Below are 24,355 nucleotides of genomic sequence, written 5' to 3' on the forward strand. Positions count from 1 at the left end.
TGCACAATAGAGAAAAGGAAAAATATGTACAATGGTTTTAAGTTGCTTTTAAAACTAACTACTGAAAGAGACAATAGCAGACATAAAAAAAAATGTGCATGTAACTACCATATAAAAAGCCACATTTCCACTAAACCTTGAACACAGGTGAATATAATTCTTAAAATGTGTTTATTTTTAAAACAGGATAATTTTTGCTTCCCAGGATAATAATTTTTAATTAACATTTGTAGTAACTTGAGAGCATTGTTATTCTAGTAATATTATAATACTATTCCATTTTTACTAATATTTTTCTCATTAATTGAATGTGTTTACTAGGAATGTTGTTGCTTTTTGGGGAGTTTTTACGTGTATAGATTTTATAACATTTTAGTCATTGTTGTTTTTGTTTTTTTACTTCAGTTAAGTTTCAAATAATATATTTTTATGGTTTAAGATCATCTTAATTACATGCCTATATTATATAATTATAATCTGGAAGGGAGTCATATGAAATGACATTTTACAACTAAACTAAAGATGTGTATTCAAGCCATTATGTACGAACTGCATTTTTAATTTTGAAAAAAAAAAAAATTAACTCCTCAAAAACCTATCAGTGAAAAAAAAAAAAAAAAAACTTTACCCATCCCATGTGGTGATATACAGTATGGATCAGATGAAAACAATAAATAGCGTATTTCTAACAGAACAAACAGCCACTTTAATTTATGCACACTACTTTCTCCACAAAAGCTGAGGGGGTCTGCTTTTCCCGCACAGTCATTACAGCTTACGACATGACTGACAGAACAAAACAGAACGGGAGCTTAAGTGGCGGTCCAGCCATGTATTTTCTTCACATTACAGCAAATCATTTACTCACTGCCCTTGGGCAAACGAAGAACCCAGATAACAAAACTGAAACGGGACGGATTCATTAGATTAGTCAAAGCGGGGTCTAATTCACACAGACATCCTCACTTACTTGAGGAAATATCCATGTCTTCAGTCGTGCGTTTCTCGATGCTGTAAACAATTATTTCCCTCCCAAGATCTGTATCTGCTCTGAGGTGTGATAAATGAGCTTTTACTCCTCACATCCATCAGACAAAACCAAACAAACAGGAATGGACGCTGTGCTTTCAGGGTATGGCTAAACATCACGTTGGCACTGTTTATAGTGAATCATCAGAACAGCATAATAGACAAAGCAAAACTCGCACATGACATTATAAACAGAAATTTCCAGGTAACAAATAGAAATTAATCACTAGTACTACGCTATTTAAAAAAAAAAAAATCTCCGCTGGCATCTATAGTTCCATGACGAACTGATGGCTTTCCATTGCACATTATTTGGAAAAAAGGTTCTTATTCAGATGTTCCTCACATTAAAGAACAAACTGAACTCTTCACGGACGGTTTCAACCCAAATGGTTCTTCAGTGGCATCACTAACCCCCTTTAGGAACATTTATTTCTAAGAGTAAGTAATGAAACGAGCGATTAAGAAAAAGATGATGATATCAAAGAAGCTCAACGCTCTAAAGAAAAAAGCGTAACAATTATACCGTTTCTCCTCCTATGTCTTGCTGCAACAGGTCCATCATACCAGCAAGAACCTACTCCAAGATACAATGGACAGGAAGAACCACGGATGAAGAATCTAGTGACTACTCATGAGAATTTTTTCGAAGCACATTTGCGGTCATAATTACAGCCCTTTTTTCGATCATGTATTAAGGACAGACTTCAGTGTGAGTTTAGAAAAAGATGAAGGTCCTTGCAGCTCTCGTGGAGGTCTCGCGTGGTGATGAGGTGCTGATGCAGATCTTCGGCCACAGATTTGAGATAATGGCCCACGTGTAGTAACAGAAAAAAGAGCTTGGAAGATAGATAAAATGTGCCTCGAAAAGGACTAGATGGGTTTTTTTTAACAGATTTTCAATTACAGTAGCACTCAAAGCCTAGCTAGACAGAATTCTGGTCACCTATTAAGCATCCTTACAACTCTATAATACCTACAATGCTTTCAGTTACAAGACAGCTCACTAGATTTAAGCCTGCACGTTGTCAGATTTTGCTAAATATCATTCTGTGAAAGAGAGAGAGACTTGATAACAAGACCTCATTTATTTTAGCTGCTAAATTACTTGCGCTGTTCCAAATCTGTACGATTTTCTTTCTTCTTCGAAACACAAAAGGAGATGCATGGCAGAATGAGCCTCGGTCACCATCTACTTGATGAAAGTGAACGGAATCTGTCTAAAATCTTTTGTGTCACAAAGAAATGAAGTCATGCACACGGAGGATAACAGTTGACCAAAGGAAAGCCATTCTAAGTCATTTACACCCACAGACAGTTGCAGTGCACCTGTTCTGGGCGCGCTTAAATGGAAACGAATGCCTTCAACTTAAGATAATGTGACATGACTATAAAACACCGGTATCGGCGGCTTTATTTAAAAAGTGTCCTCTTTACTTAATCAACCTCGTCAGCATCACGCCGCGTGAAAAGTAACAGACATTTCAGAGCACGCACGCTTGACACAGACACATGCTCTTACCTTCAACAGCCCACACAATTCGTATTATCCATAACAAACGAATTATATCCATAATTGCCGTGAATTTGGGCATTTGACTGTAAAGACCTAGAATATTCATTGAAAACTTGTCCGGCGGGCCATCTGTGAAAACACTATGATCACAAGCACTCGAATAAACCCCATCGGACTGGAAGAACTAAAGCAAGTTTGGACGAAACCAACGAAACGCAGACGAGGGGGCGGGAATGACTGTATGACAAGAATGATGCTCAACACCGTGATAATCACTAGTGTCTACGAGATTAAAAAAAAAAAAAAAAACTTTTATATTATATTATATTATATTATATTATATTATATTATATTATATTATATTATATTATAATGTAAATATATTAATTTGCTCTCATTTAAAATTATTAATATTAATATAAATAAAATAATAATACTTTTAAAAATAAATTGTTCTAAAAAATACGACTGGAATAATGTGATATGATATATTTACTTTCTTTAAAAATTATTAATGTTAATACGTAAAATAATGATAAATAAATAAATTGTTTTTAAAAAATACAACTGGAATAATAAAATTAATTAAATGTCGTTTTAAACGTTTTAAAAGGTATTTTTCCCTTATTTATATATATAGAGGTATTTTGCTCTATATATGTTAGCAAATGGTAATATTAAATGATGATTAAACGACTAATAACTAATAAACAACTTAGGAAGTCACGCGAAAGACACTCTGCACTGCGGCATTCAAATCAAATAAAAAGTATTTATTTCTAAATTTGACATTAGTAGCGCGCTTCTATTAGATGCACAAGTCACGTGGTTCTCCCTGTAATTTCTCGGTTGATCGATGACACTATAAATTCATATTACACCAACAGTGCCCCCTGGAGTTTGGGTGAAAGATGTGCTGGGGGGTTGAGGGGGTGGATTTATAGACTAATGCATGTGATCGACTATCAAATAGTTCCCCGTTCCCTTGAGTCACTTGCAGTTTTATGGTTTGGAAGATTACAAAGCTGACAGATCACACAAGGGGCTGGTGTGAAGAAGACAAATGGCCTCGTTTCTCGACACCGCCGCTCCTGGTCTTTGACTCCCATGTGAGAACCTCTATTAGTACTTCAGGTCCTCACCTAGTGTACCGCTGCATTTAACATATCGTTTCAGATCCTGAAGAGCAAAGCTGATAGCGTGGTTACGTTTATAAATGTTATTTTTTCTTTTGGTACAATCGGTTAAAAAAATCTATGCAGGAAGGTTTATTGACACAGACTGTACCGTACTGCGCATTTGCAAAGAGGAAAATCGTAATGCCTCATTAAAAATAGAGCATGATTATACACGTTTCTGCAAAAATCCGAACGACACACAACAGAGCTCTTAGCAAGAGCAAGAGAGGAAAGACCACGGGAACGAGAGAGATGGAGAGTTAGGGAGAGAGGGAGGAAATAGAGCAGAAGAATATGGAACTGACATAAAGGAATCTAGGATAATTCAGCCTCAAGATGAGTGAGGACTGCAAAACGGCAGACTAGAGAATCCAGGGGTCGTTTCCATGGAAACCTGTGCCCAGGGAGATTGGCGACCCTCCTGTCTACTAATGCTAGCAGAGCGCAGATTGTAGGTCACATATGGCACCAACAACCCAATCAGGTCTAATCTGTCTTGACTTGTGGGTCATGAATTGAACCATGAAACTGGTTTTTACTCTGGCTCATATCACTGACTGTTATATATTTATATATATATATATATATATGTATCACGTCGGTTATTACACGACCGTGAAGCACTGTTAAACCAATCGATTACACCGTGATTTTAAACTGCACGTGTTTTAATAAGAGAACAAAAGGTCCTCGTTTCAGCTCACAAGAGAGCAGTGGCATTATACAGTGGCACTCTATAATTACAGTCATAATAGTGGAACGGAGATTATTTTTGTCCCGAATGGTGACTAAAAGGCTTCGTTCTGCTTAATAATTTCAATTAATTACATTTCACTGGGCTTTATGGAAATTTCCAGTTAATTTTTTGTTTTGTTTTGTCACTTGGAAACATGCCTACAGTATTTTCTCTTTACTTCCACTCATCTGTGTAAGTGATTACTGGGTTATTTTGGAGAGTGACCATGTGTCTGTCAGCCTTCAGTGTTCAGTCATAATGTGACAGGGATGGAGATGAGCCAGTCTACTACTAGCTAAACACTTCCACATTATATATATTATATACTATATGTTTTTAAATATTTTTTTAAATAATTTGTAAACATATTACAATAAAAAGTATTTAAAATATATTATTTTTATATAAAATAAAATATAATTAAAATAATTATAATAATAATTGAAATTAAATTCAATTATTTGAATAAAAATTATACACACATATATTTTATACACTGAAAAATATACACTAAAATATATTTTTTAAAGAAAGTGGTTGCAAACAATTTTTTTACACATTTAAATAAAGAAGTTTAGTGGAAAATAAATTAGTCCACTAAATTAGTTTAATTAAATATCGCTAAATAAATTCATTGCAACCTCTTACCTTAAAGAAACATAGTCAATTGTAGATAAAATACATAAAGAATATAGAATACAAATACAGAATAAAAATGTTCAACATATTTAATAAAATGTAAAATGTTAATGGAAATACAATATTTAATAAAAACAGTTAAATTTTAAATCGAATTATTTATTACTACCTATGTAAAGTTCTGCGTGATCAATCACAGTGCTGTTCGTGTCATTGATTCAGCACTAAAGTCTGAAACTAACCAAGCTCAAAAAAGGTCAGCGACCCATAAAGAAGGTCAGTGCGTCTTGCGCCAAACTCTCCCATGAGAGCACAGACCCACAAAATAGACTCTTTCGTGAATGCAGACGCAAACATGACACCCCACCATGCCATTTTGATGGCTTCTGATAGTAACACGCACTGATATGGGTCTGGCTTTCTAATCCTGCTGCTCTAAATTGGAAAAATTGACCTTACTCACAGAGGTGACTCAGATTTGCTCTCTTTGACATTTCCAGGACTTAGCAGAGTTTTCTGTTAAGATGAACGAGGCCTGGAGGACGAGCGAATATTTCATGAGTAATTTAATATCTGGAGCATGCACGCGGTCCTCTGTGAATTAGGCTCTGAAAATAGCAGGACGGTATCAGGTGACAGCACCCCAAGTCTTCAGTTTTGGGGAAAAGTCGTCAAAGTATTGGCTCAAAGAATACGTAAAAGCAAGAAACTGAATAATTACATGCAATAATGAAAATAAAATAACGGCCCGAGCTTCTCCGTCCCATGTTGCTACCTTTAGGTGAGACACGATTGATTCTGTCAGATCGACATATGTTTATGTTATTAGATATGGGATTTTGTGGGTACAATAAAACCACCATCAAGCAGTCACAGCTTGTGCAGACAGGCTGATGGTATTGATCTCGCTATCGGTTTAGACATGGAGCCCGAGGGCAGGGGTCTGGGGAGCAGCTCTCTGCCACGCTTCCAAACCAGGAGGACAAGATCAAATAAGTAGTTCAGTCAAGCAAATGGCTACCAGTCAATAATTCTCTTTTTGTGGCACTGATATCCACTTCACGCCTGATTCATTATTGAACTGGCTCCCAGGCACGTAAGCGATGCAATGTATCTGATATTGTGTGAACGGGGCAATTCAATTACTTTTATAGAGGCACGTGCCTTTTTTTGACAAGCGTTTATTTTTTTAATTTGTTGCCTGTCGCTCTCTGATGGAGATTTAGGGAAAAACATAGAACAGATATATAATAATACGATTGAATTTGCTGCCCTCTTGTGACAACTGTTGAAAAATGCAAGATTATCTTCACGTTGAGTCATTAGAATAATACTGTTTCATGGAACACAGTGTGGTACATTAGACATGCAGCAATTGTTTTTGTAAGAAATAATATATGAAACATACAGGACTACTAAATAACACTCTTTTGTACTAATCTATTAAGACAAATAGCACATTGTGCAAATGGTGCTCTGCATAATCAACTAAGAGCATTTTGTTTAAACATCTATTATAATACCCAATATTAATCATTAAAGAATGGAAACCAAAAATAATATTGTATTATTGTATTTGCATTAAAGTTTAAACAGAAAATCTGGAATCTGAGGGTGCAAAACAAAAAAAAAAAAAAAAAAAAAAAAAAAAAAAAAAAACTCCATTAATGTTGTCCAAATGACGTTCTTAGCCATGTAGATTACTAATCAAAAAGTTTTAAAGATATATTTACGGCAGGACAATTACTAAATATTTTCATGGAACTTAATATTAATTGACATAATGTCTATTTTTGAAACATACATATAATTATTTATATAAAATAAATCAAAATGAGCAGAATGGATGTGTAAAGATCAGGAGTGAGGCTTTAAAGAAGGATATCTTCAGATTATGACGTGCAGGCCTGCAGTTGGCCGAGAGGATGCTGAGAAGTCAGCGCTCGGGGTATTGTTAAGATTAAAGCATGGCTGGTGAGTGGCTAGTAAGCTCTGGTTATGCATCTATGTTATCAGCTTTAATGGAATTCTACTTTGAATGTCTCTGCATGGATAGACCCAACAGTTGTGTCAGGATCATACGGAACTCTGACTTTGTCTTAAAGGACTAAACCCTGTGGTAAGACATTTTATCATTTAGCCTGAGAACATATTTACAGTAAAAAAAAATGCAGTGTAAATAACATCATGAGCAGCACACAGTGCTGTTTATTTTTTATCATGCATATAAATTGCAGAAGTTATTTTTCGTGATTCTTGTTAAAGATTCAATACACATATATTCAGTGTACATGCATACGTGCGACCACATGTCTGTTTTAAACTGTTCTTTCTCATTAAGCCTGCCGGAGAAGGAGACCACCAGACTGCAAAGATGAAAGTGAAATGGACAAAATTAGGAATGGTCTTCTTTCTGCTACTCTCCTTTGTAATGACGGGCTGTTTCATTTGGCAGTACAGGCTTCCCAAAGCAAAACCAGGTAAATTAAAAAGCAAATTAAAAGAGCTACAGTACAATAGAAAGAACTTCCATCAAATCTCAATCAACGAATGGCGAATACATACTTCTCATAAACAGAAAAACTAAATGGTTAGAAATGCCTAGACAGCGGCTTTAGGGAACATCCTTACATTTGGCTTTTCGATCTCCTCGTGCTTAATTAATGGTTTGCAGGAGATGTCTATGGATTACCCGAAGCTCGACATAGTGGCTTGTAGATTACTGTGTGCCGTAAAGCCTGATTATCGCTGGGAGGGGGAGGGGGAGAGAGAGAAAAGCAACTTTGTGTAAAATACATGATTATGTATGTGTATGTATGTAACACCCGCCCACATGCTCCATTTCGTGTCAAATGCACTATATTATATAATGATAAATGGCATATGAGTGATTCAGGCACTAACGTGTTATTTTATGTTCAGCCTCAATGTTTTGTGCTGGCTTTAACACAAAATAATTCCTAATTGTTGCGTTTGCATAAAAGAATCTGGGTCACGCTGACATTATGATACATGTTTACACGTATTTGTCAGAACATGCAATCTCTTTCTTTTGCAGTGGATAAAAGTTATGCAAAAGAAGTGAAAGAGGAGAAGATGTGCCCACGTTTTCCTGAGCCTGTGCCACTGGAGCACCCCATACCTGTCCTCATGGAAGCTTTGGACAAGGTCAGGCTTTTTCTGTCTGGATTCCTGACTAGAACTGTCCGATGCTGAAAAGTAACAAATATGATTTACTCCAGGTGGATGCGCTTTTGAGGACCAGCATTGATACAAAACTGCCAGCCATATCCGCCATTATAATATTTAACGATTCTGTATTGTGGAACGGTAACTCCGGCAGAAGGAATGGAAGTGACCCCACGTCTCCCCCAACAAATGAGTACACAATTTACAGGTGAGTTAAAGTAGCTTATGATTTGATGATAATGCTTTACTTTCTCTTGCTTTAGGTCTTTTACTGTTGATTAAAGCTTAAATAACAGGGCATAATTCAATTATGTATTCTTTTTACAGTGCCGGTTTATATCAGTGTTGCCAAGTCCACAGTTTTCCTTGAGAATTGTGCTGATTTTAAAATGTTGCAATTAGGCTGATTTCCTTACACATACCTGGCAACCCTGGCGCACATGCATATAATGTTTAATTAACTACAAAAGTTAGATTATACTTTTACAATATTTAAGGTCACATTTGCAGTTAGTCCATAAACGTTCATTTTAGTGGAAATTATGTCCAAACTTTTATCTAAAAGTTGATGCCGCTACCTTAAAATTCAAAATAGATATACATACAGTATTTACATTATAAACATATATTTATATTCATGGCGTATTAATGAGCGTATTTGTTGTTTGTTTTGGTTGTATCAAAGAATTGCAAGCCTGTCAAAAATCTTTCCCACCTTGATGCTGTACAAACTTTGGGAGGATGGAAAAGTGAGCTCCTTGGATGACCCTCTGGGGAAGTATGTTAAGAACTTCACCATAAAAAACCCTCTAGGGAAAAGAAAGGATCATGACCTCAAGTCCACCCCTGACGGCTTGAGCAGTAGAGAGGCTCAGGTTCACGTCTCCTCAGTTACCCTGAGAAGGATGGCCAGTCAGCTGTCAGGTGAGGACCTCAAGGTGGTGTTTAGAACAGTAATAGATGATGATTAGCATGCATACAATTAGTGCTGTAAAAATAAAGGAGGTAAAACCTGTAGTTAGATCAACTGTTTTTAGATAAAGAATTTCCACGGCTACCCTAATCTGTTGCCTAACATGACTAAGTGGGTTTGCCTCTAGCGGATTAGACCTGAAGGAATGACCTAACATACTGTACTCAGCTTACCTCAAACTGATGTTTATATAATGTGCCAGAAATAGTGGCGCTGATTATACTGGTACACTTAATTGCATTCAGAAACAGCAGGAAACAGACAGGAATTTTACAATGGAATATTTTTCTTCCATTACAAACCAGTGTGTAGTAAAAAATAATCTGCCTTGGAGTAAAAAAAAAAAAAAAAAAAAAAAAAAAGGGAAAATATAATGTAATCATATACTTTCATATCTTATTTCCCATTTGTGATTTTATATCTCACTGTGTGACACATTATATTATATTATTTTAATATAATTAAATTTAATAATTAAATGTTATGTTATATAATTTAATATAAATAAATAATTCCTATTTTAAAATAAGACAAAAAGGTCACACACACAATAAATATATAATATCAGACAATTTATACCAATTAATATCGGTTTTGGTGCTGTATTGTGCGTATGTGTGTGTTATTGGTTTGTATTACTGGACATTTCAACCCAAATGTAATATTTAATTGAGCATGTTTTCAAAGTTCATCTTTAATAAAAAACATTTTAATTAAAAATTGTAATATTTTTTGTATGTTTCATGTTTAATATCTGGAAGTCAGTCATAACACGAAAATAATCAGCTTGAAAATGAATACTGGTGCATCCTCAATAATTTTACTTTTAAATCGCATTTGATACAATGAATCTCTGATGAAGTGGATAAGGTCACACCATATCAAATAATTTTTGAATTCATTATTGTTTTTTAGGTTTACCCAGGCGGCTCCGGGCAACTACTTTACTGTGGAAAGGCAACACTCAGGCTGCTGTGGATTTATTACAAGATGATGTTCTTGTGGCTGACCCTGGAACAAAGTAAGCTAGTACAAAGATAGTATATTTCCCTCTTGAACTTCTATTCAGAAGATGTTTAATGAATGAGAGGAGGTGTAAATAATTGATGACCGCAGATGCAATGAATGCACCTGTGGATTCTCCCTAGAGGAAGTAATTCTAGTCCTCTGCTGTCCTCAGATGCCATTACAGCAACCTGGCCTTCTCCCTGCTGGCCCACGTGATGGCGAAGAAGGTAGCGGGGATGGATTATCAGCGATGGGTGTCTGAAAATATCCTGCAGCCGCTGGGAATGGAGGACACTGGATTCGAAATCACTTCTCAAATAGAGAACCGGATGGCGATAGGCGTTTACTCAAGCGGGCGTCCTGCACCCCTCTATGACCTCGGCTGGTATAGACCATCAGGGCAAATGTACTCCACGCCAGCAGACATGGCCAAACTAGTGATGACGCTCCTGGGCGCATACTACCGCCCGGTTCTCCAACCTGACACCCTCAAAACTATGCTAACTCCTCTGTTTCGTTGTGAAAATAGCTACTTCGCTGAACGAACTGGTACACCGTGGGAGGTCAATGAACAGATGGGCTATGACGTGATCCGCAAAGATGGAGATCTGGATGGTTATTCGGCCTCAGTCTCCCTCGTTCCTCGCTTGAAGCTGGGGTTGGTCATCCTGATGGCTGGAACCAAACCTCAAAATAAGGATCTGGTGGCGAAAGTCTACAGTTCACTCATCCCTGCCATGGAAAGTGCCTTCAGAGATGCACCTCGCGTTCTCGTTCCCACTCCGGACCCTGCTCCCTACATAGGTTACTTCACTTATAGCAATATCACGTTCTATGAGATCAAAGCAGATGCGGATGGGGTGCTGTCTCTGGAGCAGTTTGGACCTCAAGTAGACACTATGGTTCCCATGAAGTACAGAAGTTTGAAACTCAGTTATCTGCAGGACAGGGTGTTCAGGGTGGTGTTTGAGAAGGTGTACCCATGTCAGCTCAGAGTTAATGCTGCTTCGGTTTCTCTTGCATCTCAGGATGGGCAACTTTTTAACTTTTACATCTTTAATAAAAAGAGGCTATCGCCAGGTTTTGATGTGCCTGGGTTAAACACTTATAAAGTCACACGGATACCTCGCAAACCGATTTTCAGTGGTTGAAGAAACCATTTGATCTCAGGCTTGTGAGTTAATAAGCTAAAAGGTGCTCTTTAGGATGAAAGTGTCAAATTCTGAGGAACTTCAAGCTATTATTAAATAAACTTTTGTCTCAAGATGCTTAATGTATATTTTGTTAATGAATTTCCTATTGATGCTTTCCCTTTCTTCAGAGGAGTATCTATACACAATTGACAACCATCCATTCATTTATGTGTGTTTCTAAGAAACTGAATGTCTTAATTAAAAGTGAAGTGTGTGCCTTTCCTAATAATTTGCATCGGTTTCCAAAGTACCCAAAACTTTGTAAAATGATATTGACACAGACAAACAATAATATTACTGGAATCACTTGTATATGTACCAAATACATATATAAATCTATACAAATAAAGCTGATGCTATGTTTTGATCATACCAGTAAATTTGTATTCACCATGATTTGAAATGTTAGCGTAATAATAACTGTTTCAAATGTGCATTTTAAAAAAAAAACATTTGATAATGTTTTATAGCTTAACGGGAACATTAGCAAAACACTATTAGAATATAGTATAATTGTTGCACTGTACAATGCAGGAAAATAGATTACACTTAAAAAATGTATTGTTATTTGCCAATTATTTATTTATTTATTTTTTGCGCACACAAAGTCCATCAAAGGCCTGAACATTTGAGCTAACATACGGTCTTGCTGAGATAAATGCTAGCTGTAATCCGCTGTCATTGCCCCGTTGTTTCTTGGGAATCAAGTCTTGAGGATACTGACAACTGGAAAAAACCAAGCAACGTCGCTGTTGACCCACAAATCTTCAAAAATCAATACGTCAGAGGACACTTCACGAGTAACCCTAAGCTTTGCAACCGAAAAACAGGTGACCTGGAATATTGTACTGCATCTTTCTATTACCCTGCGCAATAAAAGTGTATAACACACTAAATCGTCCAATAATTTTTGATATCTTCCAAATCAGTGAAAAAATAAAAGTTGCAAATACTTTAGACCGAGGGAAAAAATTGTTACAGTCATTCTCTTTATGGCGTTTATCATTTAGACCGTTCAAATGAATTTTGTAAGATGCTTAAAAGAGTTAACAAAAGCATGCAATAGCTTTAATACATTTGCTTTTACTTTAATAAAATGAATACATTTGCACTAATAAACAGTCTACCAATTGATTGTGTTTGAGCTTACTTTCTCTGTGGAGTAAAGGCTATTCCCTTTATGGATACAAATGCGTTGAAGGTGGTAGGTGATTGGTTACAAGAGAGCATTATTAATTCATAAATTCTTACAACATTATGATAATTATACAGTACGTAACATTGTTGAGACTAGACTGTATGTTAGTACCTGAATTGCGTGTTCAGCTGTGGTCGCTAGATGTCACTGTAACATCACAAATCGGGCCCGAAGGGCTCCATACACGCGAAATGGTTGGCATATTATATATATACATACGGCGATGGCATTAAAACCGCATTTTTATCTAAAGCCGTTTCTTTTGGCTGTTAGGGCGTTTATTATTAGTTCCCTGGCCGACATCCAAGTAGGTTATGAGTTCCGGATAGCGCGTTCCGTACTTCCGTATACACTCGTTGTAAATTCCACTCTCCGAAGTGTCCCGAAAACACCCGAAGTAAAACGAAAGATCGGTCCTGTAGGACTGCTGGAGTCGGCCACAGCGCCATGTTGAACGGAATCATCACACTCCGTGGAGATACTCTCGTCAAAGAGCAGTTGTAAACAAAGTATTATTCATTTTTCAAAGGGGGCTCACCTGTCAAGATCGCCCTGGCAAGAAGAGGCCAACTAGATCCTCGGAAACCCCGGCCGGGGAGGGGGAACAGCCCCCCAACCTTCAGCAATGAAGATAAACCACAATAAGCGCTAGCTGGCTAACTTTAGCCTGCTATTCTATCAATAAGCTAGCTAGCCTGTTAGCTCAAGCTTTTCTATCCGCTCAGACACCGGCAACCTGCTCCTAAAAGGCCCGGGGTTGACGTAACTCGCCAGCAATATTTTTTCTTACGTGCACAGTTTAGCCGCTAGCTAGTTTATTACTGTAAATATCTGTAAAGCCGCGCGTTTGTTGTTTTTTTTTATTTGCGATGAGTTTGCCGCCGAAAGCGGTGCAGAAACCAGCCGCCGCTGCCGCCGCTGGAACTGGACCTGGAACCGGGCAGTCCCGGGCCACCCTGACCCCAGTGCCGCTACCGCCGGGGACGCCGGTGGCTCAACAGCCGCAGACACAGTATCCTTCTCTGAAAGCATCTTGCCATCACAAATCCGTATGAGTGGTTGTGTTTCGAAACCTAGTGAGCCGCCTACCCGGGTATCTTTTTAAAAACATCATAGGCGTTAGATTCAAGGTGCCTATGATGCCCAAAACTGTCCAGGCATGCGGGCCACTAGGTTTTGACAGCGCCGGAGTGCGATGTACCGTGTGCCGGCTAACACAAACAGTGTCTTTGGGTTTGGCTGCGGCTTTAGTCGGGGTTATTTCTTGAACGTGCAGGTGCTAGCAGCGTAGTAACAGTGTTTATGTGGCTTTCCAAAAGCCGAGGTGTCACCCGCGGCCGGTTTGGGCTGATCCGTCCGGGCCGGCGTGACAGTGCTAAAGCTAGTTCTCGTTTTCGTTTCTCTTGAAAAACCAGAGAGCGCGATTAAATGATATTTATGCGTTTGTGTCACGATTCACTCGCTCTTCGTGGCGGTATAAACCAGTGGCCGAGTTTCCTGGGCGAAACACGTTAGAAATGTTAGTCAGAATGACAGCTTCTGTCACCATTCACTGCATTTGTTTCAATACGCTGACAGTGAATGGTGAACGAGTCTAAAAACGAAAAATCTCATGAGAGTTGGCAAAATGTGACAGAGTTGTATTTGTTTATTTATTTTGGCTGAGCTAAGCCGTTGCACCACAGGTGAATGGGGTAAATTATTTTCCTAGTTGATTAATTACAGCGCTTTGTTGAGACACAGTGCGCGTTTTGCTTCACAAGTTTTCTGAAAAGTTGTGTTGTTATGCAGATGAGGTATTTAATTAAAGCCGGGATCAAAATTCATGCTTCATTTTGTTAACATGTTAAAGGGTTTTGGGGTATCTCTTATCACTTATTGTTATAAAAATGTTAATTATATATAATTCAGTTGATATCTGAGCTATATATATATATATATATATATATATATATATATATATATATATATATATATATATATATATATATATATATATATAAAACCCCTTCATATTATAGATACGAGTAAAACTGTAAAGTTCACTGTAAATAGCTGCTACTATTTGGAGGTTTCTGGTCGAGCGCACAAGCTTTTAAATATTATTTATTTGAATCCATAATGATATGAGTATAGTGCAGTTTGGATAAAATGCATAGTGTATACTTAAATGTAATTTTTTCCTTTGGCCTGAATGAAGACATTTTATGGAAGCAAAATACACCAAAATTTGTGCAAAAAAAAAAAAAAAAAACAACGATTTTAGAGAATTTGTACCCAATTCTGTGATAATTCAAACAAACAGTGGTCAGGTTATGTGCTTTCCCACAGAGATGAACTGTCATACTTTTGCTTGCCCTCAATGTCCTGTTGATATTTCTTTATGGCTCCAAAGCTCAACGCCCTTCTGTTGTAACTGTCCGTGTCCCTCTGTCAGCATCTTGGTTGCTGGACAAACAAGCTGCTGTTTGACTCTGTGGGTTTAAGGGCCAGTTTCTGTATATCTGACTTCTACTGTCACTTCCACTTGTCATCACAAGCAAGGAAATATCTTGAAGTGTTGGTTTGGCATTCACAGTGAGTCACTAAAATCTGTCTAATTGTTTTTGGGAGTTAAAATAACCGGACCAAAGACTAAATTAGTCTGTGTGTACATGGGGACACAGTGCTAACAATGCATAATAATACAGTCGGAGACAATGGTTGCTTTCTCTAGGGTTTTTAAATCACTGTGGGAGATTCCCCAAACGCATTTACAGTTAATGCTTTCTGTTTCCTTTTTTGACTATGTAAAAAAATATATCCCCAATGGACTGGTTTCGTGTACTTGTTCACTGACAGGATATCTGCTTGCGAACATTTCCTTGCTGAGAATTATCTGGTATACACTCTGCATAAGAGATTAACCTTATAACAAAACGTCCGTGAATATTTGCATTTGTTGTTTTTGGAGTAACTCCAAAACGTGATGTGCTTGTGTTCGAAGAATTTGAGGATCATTTTGAAACGCAGAGAAAGCTAGACCCTTCGACTGCCGTGTCATTGCAAATCTTAGTAAACGAGACTGGAGAACTAAAAATAAATCTGCAACCTACAAACCAGTTGAAACTGTGGCTGACGTGGGTATAGACCTTGAGATTACTGTGAAAGTTTGATGGCGGGGCGCCAAGGGAAAGTTAAAATGAGCAACTAACAGCTGTTGTTTTAGCCTGGTTACAGTAAACTGTACATTATCTCTGTTTGAACTCCCTCTGTGTGTATGTGCCTGTGGTGCAGTGGAGGAGGAAGGGTTTCCCTGCCCTCTCAACAATAGCCTGGTTGTACAGACAGATCTGAGCTGGGGATGGAAGACGCATCTCCATCCTCTGTGCTCCAGCGGCATGTTAATACACAATCAGCTTCTTGTGTATGACAACCTTGCTGCAACGGATGACGATTTTATTTTTTCTTGAAGGAATCGCGCAGTATGGCTCCATCATTCAAAAGACACCGTTTGTTCAGTGGTGTGAAGTGTGGTTGAGACATGGAGGAGTTTTGAGGACGTTTGTTTGTGTAGTTTGCATCTTTTTTTCTGGGGTGGCTGGGGGTTGTCTTGACAACTATGTGAATTCCTGTTTGCGCCACTCAGCCCGTGTCGGACCTCATGCTAGCAATGCTAGGGGAACAGAGAAATAACACTGCAAAACGGCAAGTGTGACGGATAGTTATTGGGCCCAGAATTGCGCTGTCATTTATGTTGGTGTTTTTAGGCTTTGCAAAATTAAACATTTGTATTTCCATAATTTACTGAATATTTCTTTGGGAATAAAACCCATAAGCTTGGTGTTGCTTCTTTGGGAATAAAACCCATAACCTTGGTGTTGCTAGTACTAAATTTACTGTTTACGTAACAGCATTCTCTAAATTTGACTAATTTAAAAATGAGAGAAAAAAATATTTAAAATGTATTATGTATTTAGAATATTAAAGCACATTTTAATGAATCAATTGGCATATTTAAACATTCCAAGGTAAAAGTTTCTGTGTAGAATGATTTGGGATGGATATCATTTAGTATGTCTTGAAAGTGATAAACACATTTAATAGGTTTGGGATCTGTAAGATATATATATATATATATATATATATATATATATATATATATATATATATATATATATATATATATATATTTTTTTTATTTATTTATTTTTTTTTTGTATTTTTTTGAAAGTTTTACTTTTATTGGTCATGGATACATTAATGGAATTAACATTGTTACCTTTTTATTATTATTATTATTATTATTTTCTTGTAACAATATTACTGTAATTTCATTTAAATGAAAGCAGGCTAGATGAGAATTAGACATTTTTTAGAACAAAAAAGGTACTGAATCCAAAAAATGTATGCGATAGTTCACCAAAATAAAAAACTCACCCTCATGCCATTTCAAACCTGTATGACCATTGTTCAGCTACGCAACACAACGTAAGATTTGTAATGAACTTACAAGGAGAGCTCTCTGGCCCTCCATATAGAGCTGCTTGATTATGACACAAATCATAGTCTCAATTATTTTGGTTAATATTGTCAATAACAATTATTTAACCTGATTATAAGTTGGCCAGATGACCAAAACTTTTTATGAGTGATTTATTTGAACATATCAAAGTTTCATGACTCCTACGCATACTTGCCTCCAAATGTAATCAGTGCGCAGTGCATGCGTTGTATGTGTTGTAGCCTTTTGGTATTATCTTTGAACTACTGATGTTAAATTTCTGGGCTTTGTTTGTGGTAGTAGCCCTGCTGTCTGTGGAGTGTCAAAGAGCTCTCTCAGATTTTGTCAAAAACATATTGTGTAATTTGTGTTCTGAAGATGTGACGATTTTAGGGTGAGTAATTAATGACAGAATTTTCATTTTTTGAGTGAGCTATCTTTTAAAATAGTAGTGTATTGCTATATTTATATAGGCTGTATGTTATTTTTAATCAGACCAGTAAAAATATTTGTAGTACACGTACCAATCTGACCACCTGGCCCAGCAAAAAATCTATAACACAGAACAGGTAAAACAAGCTAATTAGCTAATTTGCATGAGGAAAAATGTGTTTTGCTTAATTCTGTCAGTTTTTCTTTTCTGAACAGTTTCTTTCATGCATCATGTGTGTTTTCCCACCTTGTTGCTGTGTTTGGCCTTAAGTATTTTCTGCTCCAGAGTTTTCCTTAATATCCCCTCTAGGCTCCCAAGAGGGCCCCTGGACGAGCGAATCTGTGCGGTCTACAGTGTGAGTTGAATGCTTCATTTACCTTCTTTGCTGACTTTCACATCTAGACATGAACCTGTTATCAGACAGCTTTACCTTAAATCATCGCAGTCTACCCCTTCTGCTGCAATCATTTTAAAGAATGTAACAGATTCTTTATAGTATATTATAGAGCCATTCTTGTGAATATTGTTGCTTTGACTCTAGCATGGCTTAGACCACTCCTCTGTCCCCGCAACTGTAACTTTGAAATATTTGACTCCTAACCGCAGTGCACTTGAGTCATCAACATGAGGACCACCATGTGTACTGGTAGAAGCTGTTTGCTGCTGTAGCTATGTAATAATTAAAGAAAGCTCTGAAAATCATATTAATTTAATTATTAATTTCTCTCTTTCAGATGTTTTTTTTCCCTTTTTGGTTTTCTTGTCAAAATGTAACATGCAGAGTAAAGTTGAATGTTTCCACTCATTTAAAAAAAATATTATTGAAAATCATTACATAAATTATGCATCATCAACTTCCAGAAATGTAGTTTACTTTGTAGATGTAGTTGTAAATGTAGTTTACTACAAATTTGGCTAAAATTGCTTTCTTACTAATTAAGATTTCTGGAATCCAATGAATCATAATCCACTTATTGGGTACATGCATGTTTTTACATTATCCTTTTTATTATTTAACAATACCTATACATAATTACATTTGTAATTACAGTTGTAATTACACTGTTGACCCGTCTCTTACATTTTAACTGAAAGTGGGGAAAAAGCCTTCATAATTAAATATTTCAGTTCATTTTGAGAATAACAAAACTAAATAATAAAAAAATTATCATAAAAAAATACTTTTTTTACATATAAAATGAATTTATATCTTTTAGATGTTTAGTGCTCCAAATACTGAAAAATGAAAGTTAAATCAACCTGTCGCATGACAAAGCATTTTCCAGATTTATTGTAAAAATACCCCAAAAATACCTATAAAAATCTAACATTTTTCTCAGTTATGCAACTTTTAATATATTTCTTCCTTTCCAGGACATGAGTTTAAAATATTTGACTCATAGAGGGTCTGCTAGGTGTTTTATATTGTTGCTGCAGAAGGCAAATATTACCCATTAATTAGAAAATTGATTTCTGACAGCTGGCTGGACTGACGTGAGGCAGGACTGATGATGTTTGTACAGTACAGTAGTGAGGGAAGTGGACGGGTGGGGTGCTTTTTTTTTCTGCTGAGCTGGTCTTTCTCCTGTTCCTGCTTCCTGTGTTGGGTCAGAAAGCCCCTCGTTCTGGGTCTGTGTGTGTGATCTCACCCGCCCGTTCTCAGCACAGGAGCACCCCACCCTGGAAAAGCCCAGTCTGCTGGGTAAGCTGCATAATCTCTGCGAATAAGTGGGTCATTCTCCACCTGCTGATGTTGCCTGGAAAAGCCAGTCATGTGAAATTTCAGGTGTTTAGTTCAGACTGACTGATTGTCATTGAATACATACGCCGTATGACCGAGGTAGAGATGTTTATTTTTCTGCAAGCTTTCAGATGAACGTGTCTGGCTCACAGATGGCTGTTCTTCAGCCCCTCACAGTAGGTAAAAACTGTCCGCTTTCTGTTTGAAGCCTTTGATCTGTGAGGAAGACGACAGGACTGCAGGTTTCTTGTTTTCTTTTAATGAGTTATGGAGTAGCTCGGGCTGCAGTCTCTCACTGTGCAACCACCAAGTTAATCTCATTATCAGTTTCTGGCCCGCATTTACAATTTATAATTACAGCAGCAACTTTGAAAATCCAGGGAGAACCGACAATGACACTGCACTCTCTCATATGCCTGTATAAGCGGCGATAACGGACCGTAACCGTTGTTGCTGCTGCTGTAATGAGTATTCACAGGAGAGTTTCATGCGGTGGCTGATTGCTATCTACATGTAAACAGAGCTTGCCTGTTGTAATAGAAGGAACTGGACCTCAAGATGTAGTATAGAGTACACAGGAGAAAAGCCTAATTTCTTTTGTTTAAAGGGGCCATATGATGCGATTTCAAGTTTTCCTTTCTCTTTGGAGTGTTACAAGCTGTTGGTGCATAGATAATATCCTTGTTGTAAAGACTAAAGTCTCAAAACCCAAAGAGATATACTTTATAAAAGGTGGACTTGTCCACACCTCCCTAAAATGACTCGTTTAAACACACCCCCACTTTTTTACGTCACAGAGTGGGTTTATCGTCATAACAATGCCCAAATGTTTACACAAAGAAAGAAGGCGAAACTATTATTCTCGCTGTAGTGTTATTGCTGGCGCCATGTTCTGGAGACGCTGTGTGTCATTGTGAAAGTGAAACTGCTCCCGAAAGAGGACACAACTAGAAATCAGTGGTTGTTTTATTTACAACACTTCCAGAACAGTTGTCTTCTAAATATTAGAGCGTGTTTAGCGCATTTATGGAGGACTGATTTCTAAAACCTGCAGCGCAGTCCATGTTTGTTGTTTGATGTTTCTCAGACATGATATGTTTATGATGTGCAGTGCATAAAAAGACAATACCATGTAGTTATAATCAGAAATTATGTCCCCACTGGATGCAATAAATGCCTCATTTGTGATGACTTTTTAGTAATAAATGAAAAGCAAACTTTTTTTTTTTTGACGATCCGAAAAATGATCCAATCCATGACTCATAACCATGAACCATGACTTTTGCAATCCGTTGAACCACTACTGTTTAGGCTTTTCACAGTTAATTCGACTATGAGGAAGGCAGCCTTAAACTATGGCATTTCAGTTTAACACATTTGAAGAGATTTACTTCCTTAATGCATGTTTCTGGATGATTCATCTGCATGATTCATCAGTTTTTGTCTTTCAATGAAATGTAATGTAATCTAAAACAAGGTGAAGCTGTCTGATGACTTCCTTATTTGTTTGATGATATCAAGGCTCTGGACTGGGAAAAAAATATAATATTTATAGTCATCAAGTAAATGCAACATTTGTGAGAATTTTCCAAAACTTTCCAAAAACAATCAACAAATCCTACAGACTTCAAACTTTTGGATGGTGGTATAGCTTCTCTTAAGGGTATAGTTCACCCTTTTTTTAATTCTGTAGTTAATAACTCACCCTCATGGCATTTCAAACCCATAAGACCTTTGTTCTTCTGAACAAAAATTAAGATAGAAATATAGAAATATATTTTCAGAAAAATAGTCCATGTGACATTAGTGGTTCAATTAGATTACATTTTGGGTTAACTATGCCATTTAAAATGAAAATTTCACATGTACCACAAGGTACATGTAGGAGAACTAGTTCACTAAACTATTCTGGTATTTACAGTTCAACCTTGTTCCAATGTCCCCACTTCATTTTGTGTTTTGTTACAAAATAAAACAATACTCAACATCTCATGTTACAAAAGTAAAGGTTTGCGAATGTTGTGTCATGTTGACTCAAAAAACAGAAATGGTTATTTTGTATGACTCTTCAGTGTTGACACAGTTTGTCCTTTGTTTTCTCAGGTACAGAGACCCCCTGGCCCCCCATATACAGCACATGAAATCAACAAGGGACACCCTAACCTAGCGGCCACCCCGCCAGGTCACGCCTCCTCCCCTGGACTCTCTCAGGTATCAGTTCCAACAGTATCCACTCCGCATCTGTATGGTCACCCTAAAGGCTGGGATACAGGAGGAGGGGTGAGTCCACCCACACAGCTTTCTTTCTGTCTGTCTGAATGTGTCTTTAATGTATGTGCTTGTATGCCTGGTAGGGCTGGGCAATATATTGAATTATTCCATTGAAAGTCCATTCCACTAAAACTTTGACACTTCATGAAAAAATTAATAAAGACATCATGAAATACATCTGCATAAATCAAGCAGTTCAAGCCAAGTCTTCCAACAAGACATTGCTTTATGTGATGAACAGATTTAATGCTGTTTAATACAGTTGATTTTCTGTTTACCGTACCTCTTGTACTTCATGTATTTGCGCTGATCAGTGTTTATAAAACTATAAATTACAGAATTGTCATAATTAGGGATGCACCGAAAAAAAAAAAAATTCCCGAAGCCGAACAAAATGAAGGCTGAATACCATTCCCCCCCATATATTTTGCCTTTTTTTTTTTTTTTTTTTTTACAATTACATAAATATATATATAATATATAGTTAATTTCATGTTAATTAAAAATATCAGTATATTGGTGCACTTAACTTTTTTCAAAACTTTTTCTTGTTCATTTAGTGTTTCAACAATCTGAAAAACATTTTCATTATGCTAAATTATTTCTTTATACTGTTTAAGCGCTGTAAAGAACATACATAATTATATGTATGATGTATGTAAATATCGTCAAAAACCTCAAAATTCTGAGGGAATGTTTTTTTTTTTTACCTATATTTCCCAGCCCTAATGCCTGCCACAATTAATCAGCACATGCACCTCACTGTTTGGTTGTCTTGTTTCTTACAGATACATTAAAAGCAGGTCTTTAGTTGTCAGATGTGAAACATTTCCTGTGGCACACGTGATATAACTAATTGATTTCTGTGGTAAATCATTTCTGATCTGTGATAACACTGATTTCTTAGACAGGGCGTAAAGCTTAGTGTGTTCGCTTGAGTTAAGATGCATTTGATTGCTATTTTGCGCTCAGCTAAAATCTGTTTGAGACCAGAGCACACAGGACTGTAAGTTTACATAATCTTTGGGAACCTGCTGTGCTGGGTGTCAAACAGAAAGCAGCGCGTCTTCCTGTGATGAGTAAATAAAGCTGGCAAACTAAGGAGATGCTTGACATACAGTCATACCAGTTCATTAGACTCCTCTCTCTGATGGGGTACGCTTTGAAATGGTCTGTATTGTTAATATTCGATAGAGACCTGGCATATCTGGGTATACCGGATATTCTCTATCATAATTAGCCTGCAGGGAAGATTTTGTGTGTGTCATTGTGTAAATATGCTCATTACTTGTGTTCGTGGGTGTGTGGAGGTCCGCCGAACTCGCGCTTTGTCACGCAAATTCACACACAGCCACTCGCGCACATGCACACTGTGCCCAGCTGACTCTGCCACAGGAATAGAAAGTCTGTCAGGGTGACTCAGCTGTTCTCAAGCTTGTTATCTGTCTGAGACCAGCGCTCACATTCCCACTCCACGCCTGCACCACACTGACAGTGCAACCGCCTATTAATAGGCTAAGAGCGCTCCAGAGGCTAAACCTTAATTACGCATCTACCCTTTCCTCTTATCAAAACCTGTGCATGTGAACGCATAGGAAGAATCACTGAGGGTCGTGCATGGAGATTTGGGCAAAAATCATAATCATACTTATATTGGTCAATATTGTAGCTCACGATTATTTAACGTGTTATAAGTGAGCCATTTGATCAAAACTTTAAAAACTTTATTTAAAGATTAGGGTGTATATAAAATATGGATTTTCTGTAATTAAGGTTGCTATGACATTTACATTTTAGAGATCAGCAATTCTCAATACCAATGAAAAATATACTATATAGTAACTAATATTAGTAGGCAAAAAATCAAAAAGTCCTTAAAAAAAATGTCAGTAAAAAAATAGCAAATGAAAAATACTATAGAATAAAGAAATAGAAATGAAACAATAAGTGTTTAATAAGAGTTTAAACGATTTTGTTAACTGCCTACTATAGAAATTGAATGACCTAATGTAAAATAAAACAAAATAGTTTCATATTAAAAGTCATATTATATAGTCATATATATATATGTATGTATATGTGTATATATATATATATATATATATATATATATATATATATATATATATATATATATATATATATATATATATATATATATATATATATATGTGTGTATATATATATATATATATATATATATATATATGTGTATATATATATATACATAATATATATATATATATATATATATGTATATATATATATATATGTATATATATGCAACAAGTCTTCTGTTGCATGGCAAAAAATTTATTTCATATTCAAAATGTGAGAAGGGTCGGACCAATTTTTTTTCATTCTTAACATTACATAACTGACAAGTTTTATAGAAATTATCACTAAATGCCACACTTCGGCAAATTTGTGCTTGTATTTTACAATTTAGGTGCGTATGAAAGATGAATATATGTGTTTGTGTTGTGTTCTATCTCTGAGTACATATACAGAAATCCTGCCGAAAGTTCTGTTTCACCCTTTTAAAAACATTTATAATAAAATTTAACATATGAAGTGAAAGTTATTTTGGGTTTGACTTCAAGAGAATAAGTATTGCAACTTAAATGCAATGTTGCTTTGAATAAAAAATTTTAAATTCTATTCTTTATATCCAAGCTCTAGTTTCTTCATAGCGTAAAATCTTTTCGATTTTTTATTAGTGATAAACTTATATAACTTTGGAAAAAAATTGTGTCCCCATGGCCAGA

General features: G+C 36.5%; 3 protein-coding genes across 10 annotated transcripts in view; 2 read left to right on the top strand and 1 right to left on the bottom strand.

The window, feature by feature from the left end:
- ephb2a (eph receptor B2a) overlaps positions 1-2,724 on the bottom strand; it is a 50,233-nt gene extending 47,509 nt beyond the window's left edge. For both annotated transcript variants that reach the window (XM_043225312.1, XM_043225311.1), the window contains exon 1: positions 2,552-2,724. In XM_043225312.1, the coding sequence (XP_043081247.1) occupies positions 2,552-2,651 (100 nt within the window). In that variant the 5' untranslated portion in view covers positions 2,652-2,724. The remainder of the gene's footprint in view (positions 1-2,551) is intronic.
- A 2,864-nt stretch (positions 2,725-5,588) lies between these two features.
- lactbl1a (lactamase, beta-like 1a) lies at positions 5,589-11,419 on the top strand. The gene is made up of 7 exons (XM_043224312.1): positions 5,589-5,609; positions 7,464-7,578; positions 8,157-8,266; positions 8,341-8,495; positions 8,973-9,211; positions 10,176-10,281; positions 10,441-11,419. The coding sequence occupies exons 2-7, from the start codon at positions 7,473-7,475 to the stop codon at positions 11,417-11,419; spliced, it is 1,695 nt and encodes a 564-aa protein (XP_043080247.1). The 5' UTR covers positions 5,589-5,609; positions 7,464-7,472.
- Positions 11,420-12,660: 1,241 nt separating this feature from the next.
- Positions 12,661-24,355, top strand: part of eif4g3b (eukaryotic translation initiation factor 4 gamma, 3b) — a 34,943-nt gene continuing 23,248 nt past the window's right edge. For 2 of the 7 annotated variants that reach the window (XM_043224602.1, XM_043224599.1), the window contains exons 1-3: positions 12,664-13,671; positions 17,861-17,930; positions 21,420-21,596. In XM_043224602.1, the coding sequence (XP_043080537.1) occupies positions 13,529-13,671; positions 17,861-17,930; positions 21,420-21,596 (390 nt within the window). In that variant the 5' untranslated portion in view covers positions 12,664-13,528. Of the gene's footprint in view, positions 13,672-17,860; positions 17,931-21,419; positions 21,597-24,355 lie in introns of all 7 variants that reach the window. The other 5 variants (XM_043224598.1, XM_043224597.1, XM_043224600.1 and 2 more) reach the window with 5 other exon arrangements.

Source organism: Puntigrus tetrazona, chromosome 23, assembly GCF_018831695.1.
Source record: "Puntigrus tetrazona isolate hp1 chromosome 23, ASM1883169v1, whole genome shotgun sequence".
NCBI classification, from domain to species: Eukaryota; Metazoa; Chordata; class Actinopteri; order Cypriniformes; family Cyprinidae; genus Puntigrus; species Puntigrus tetrazona.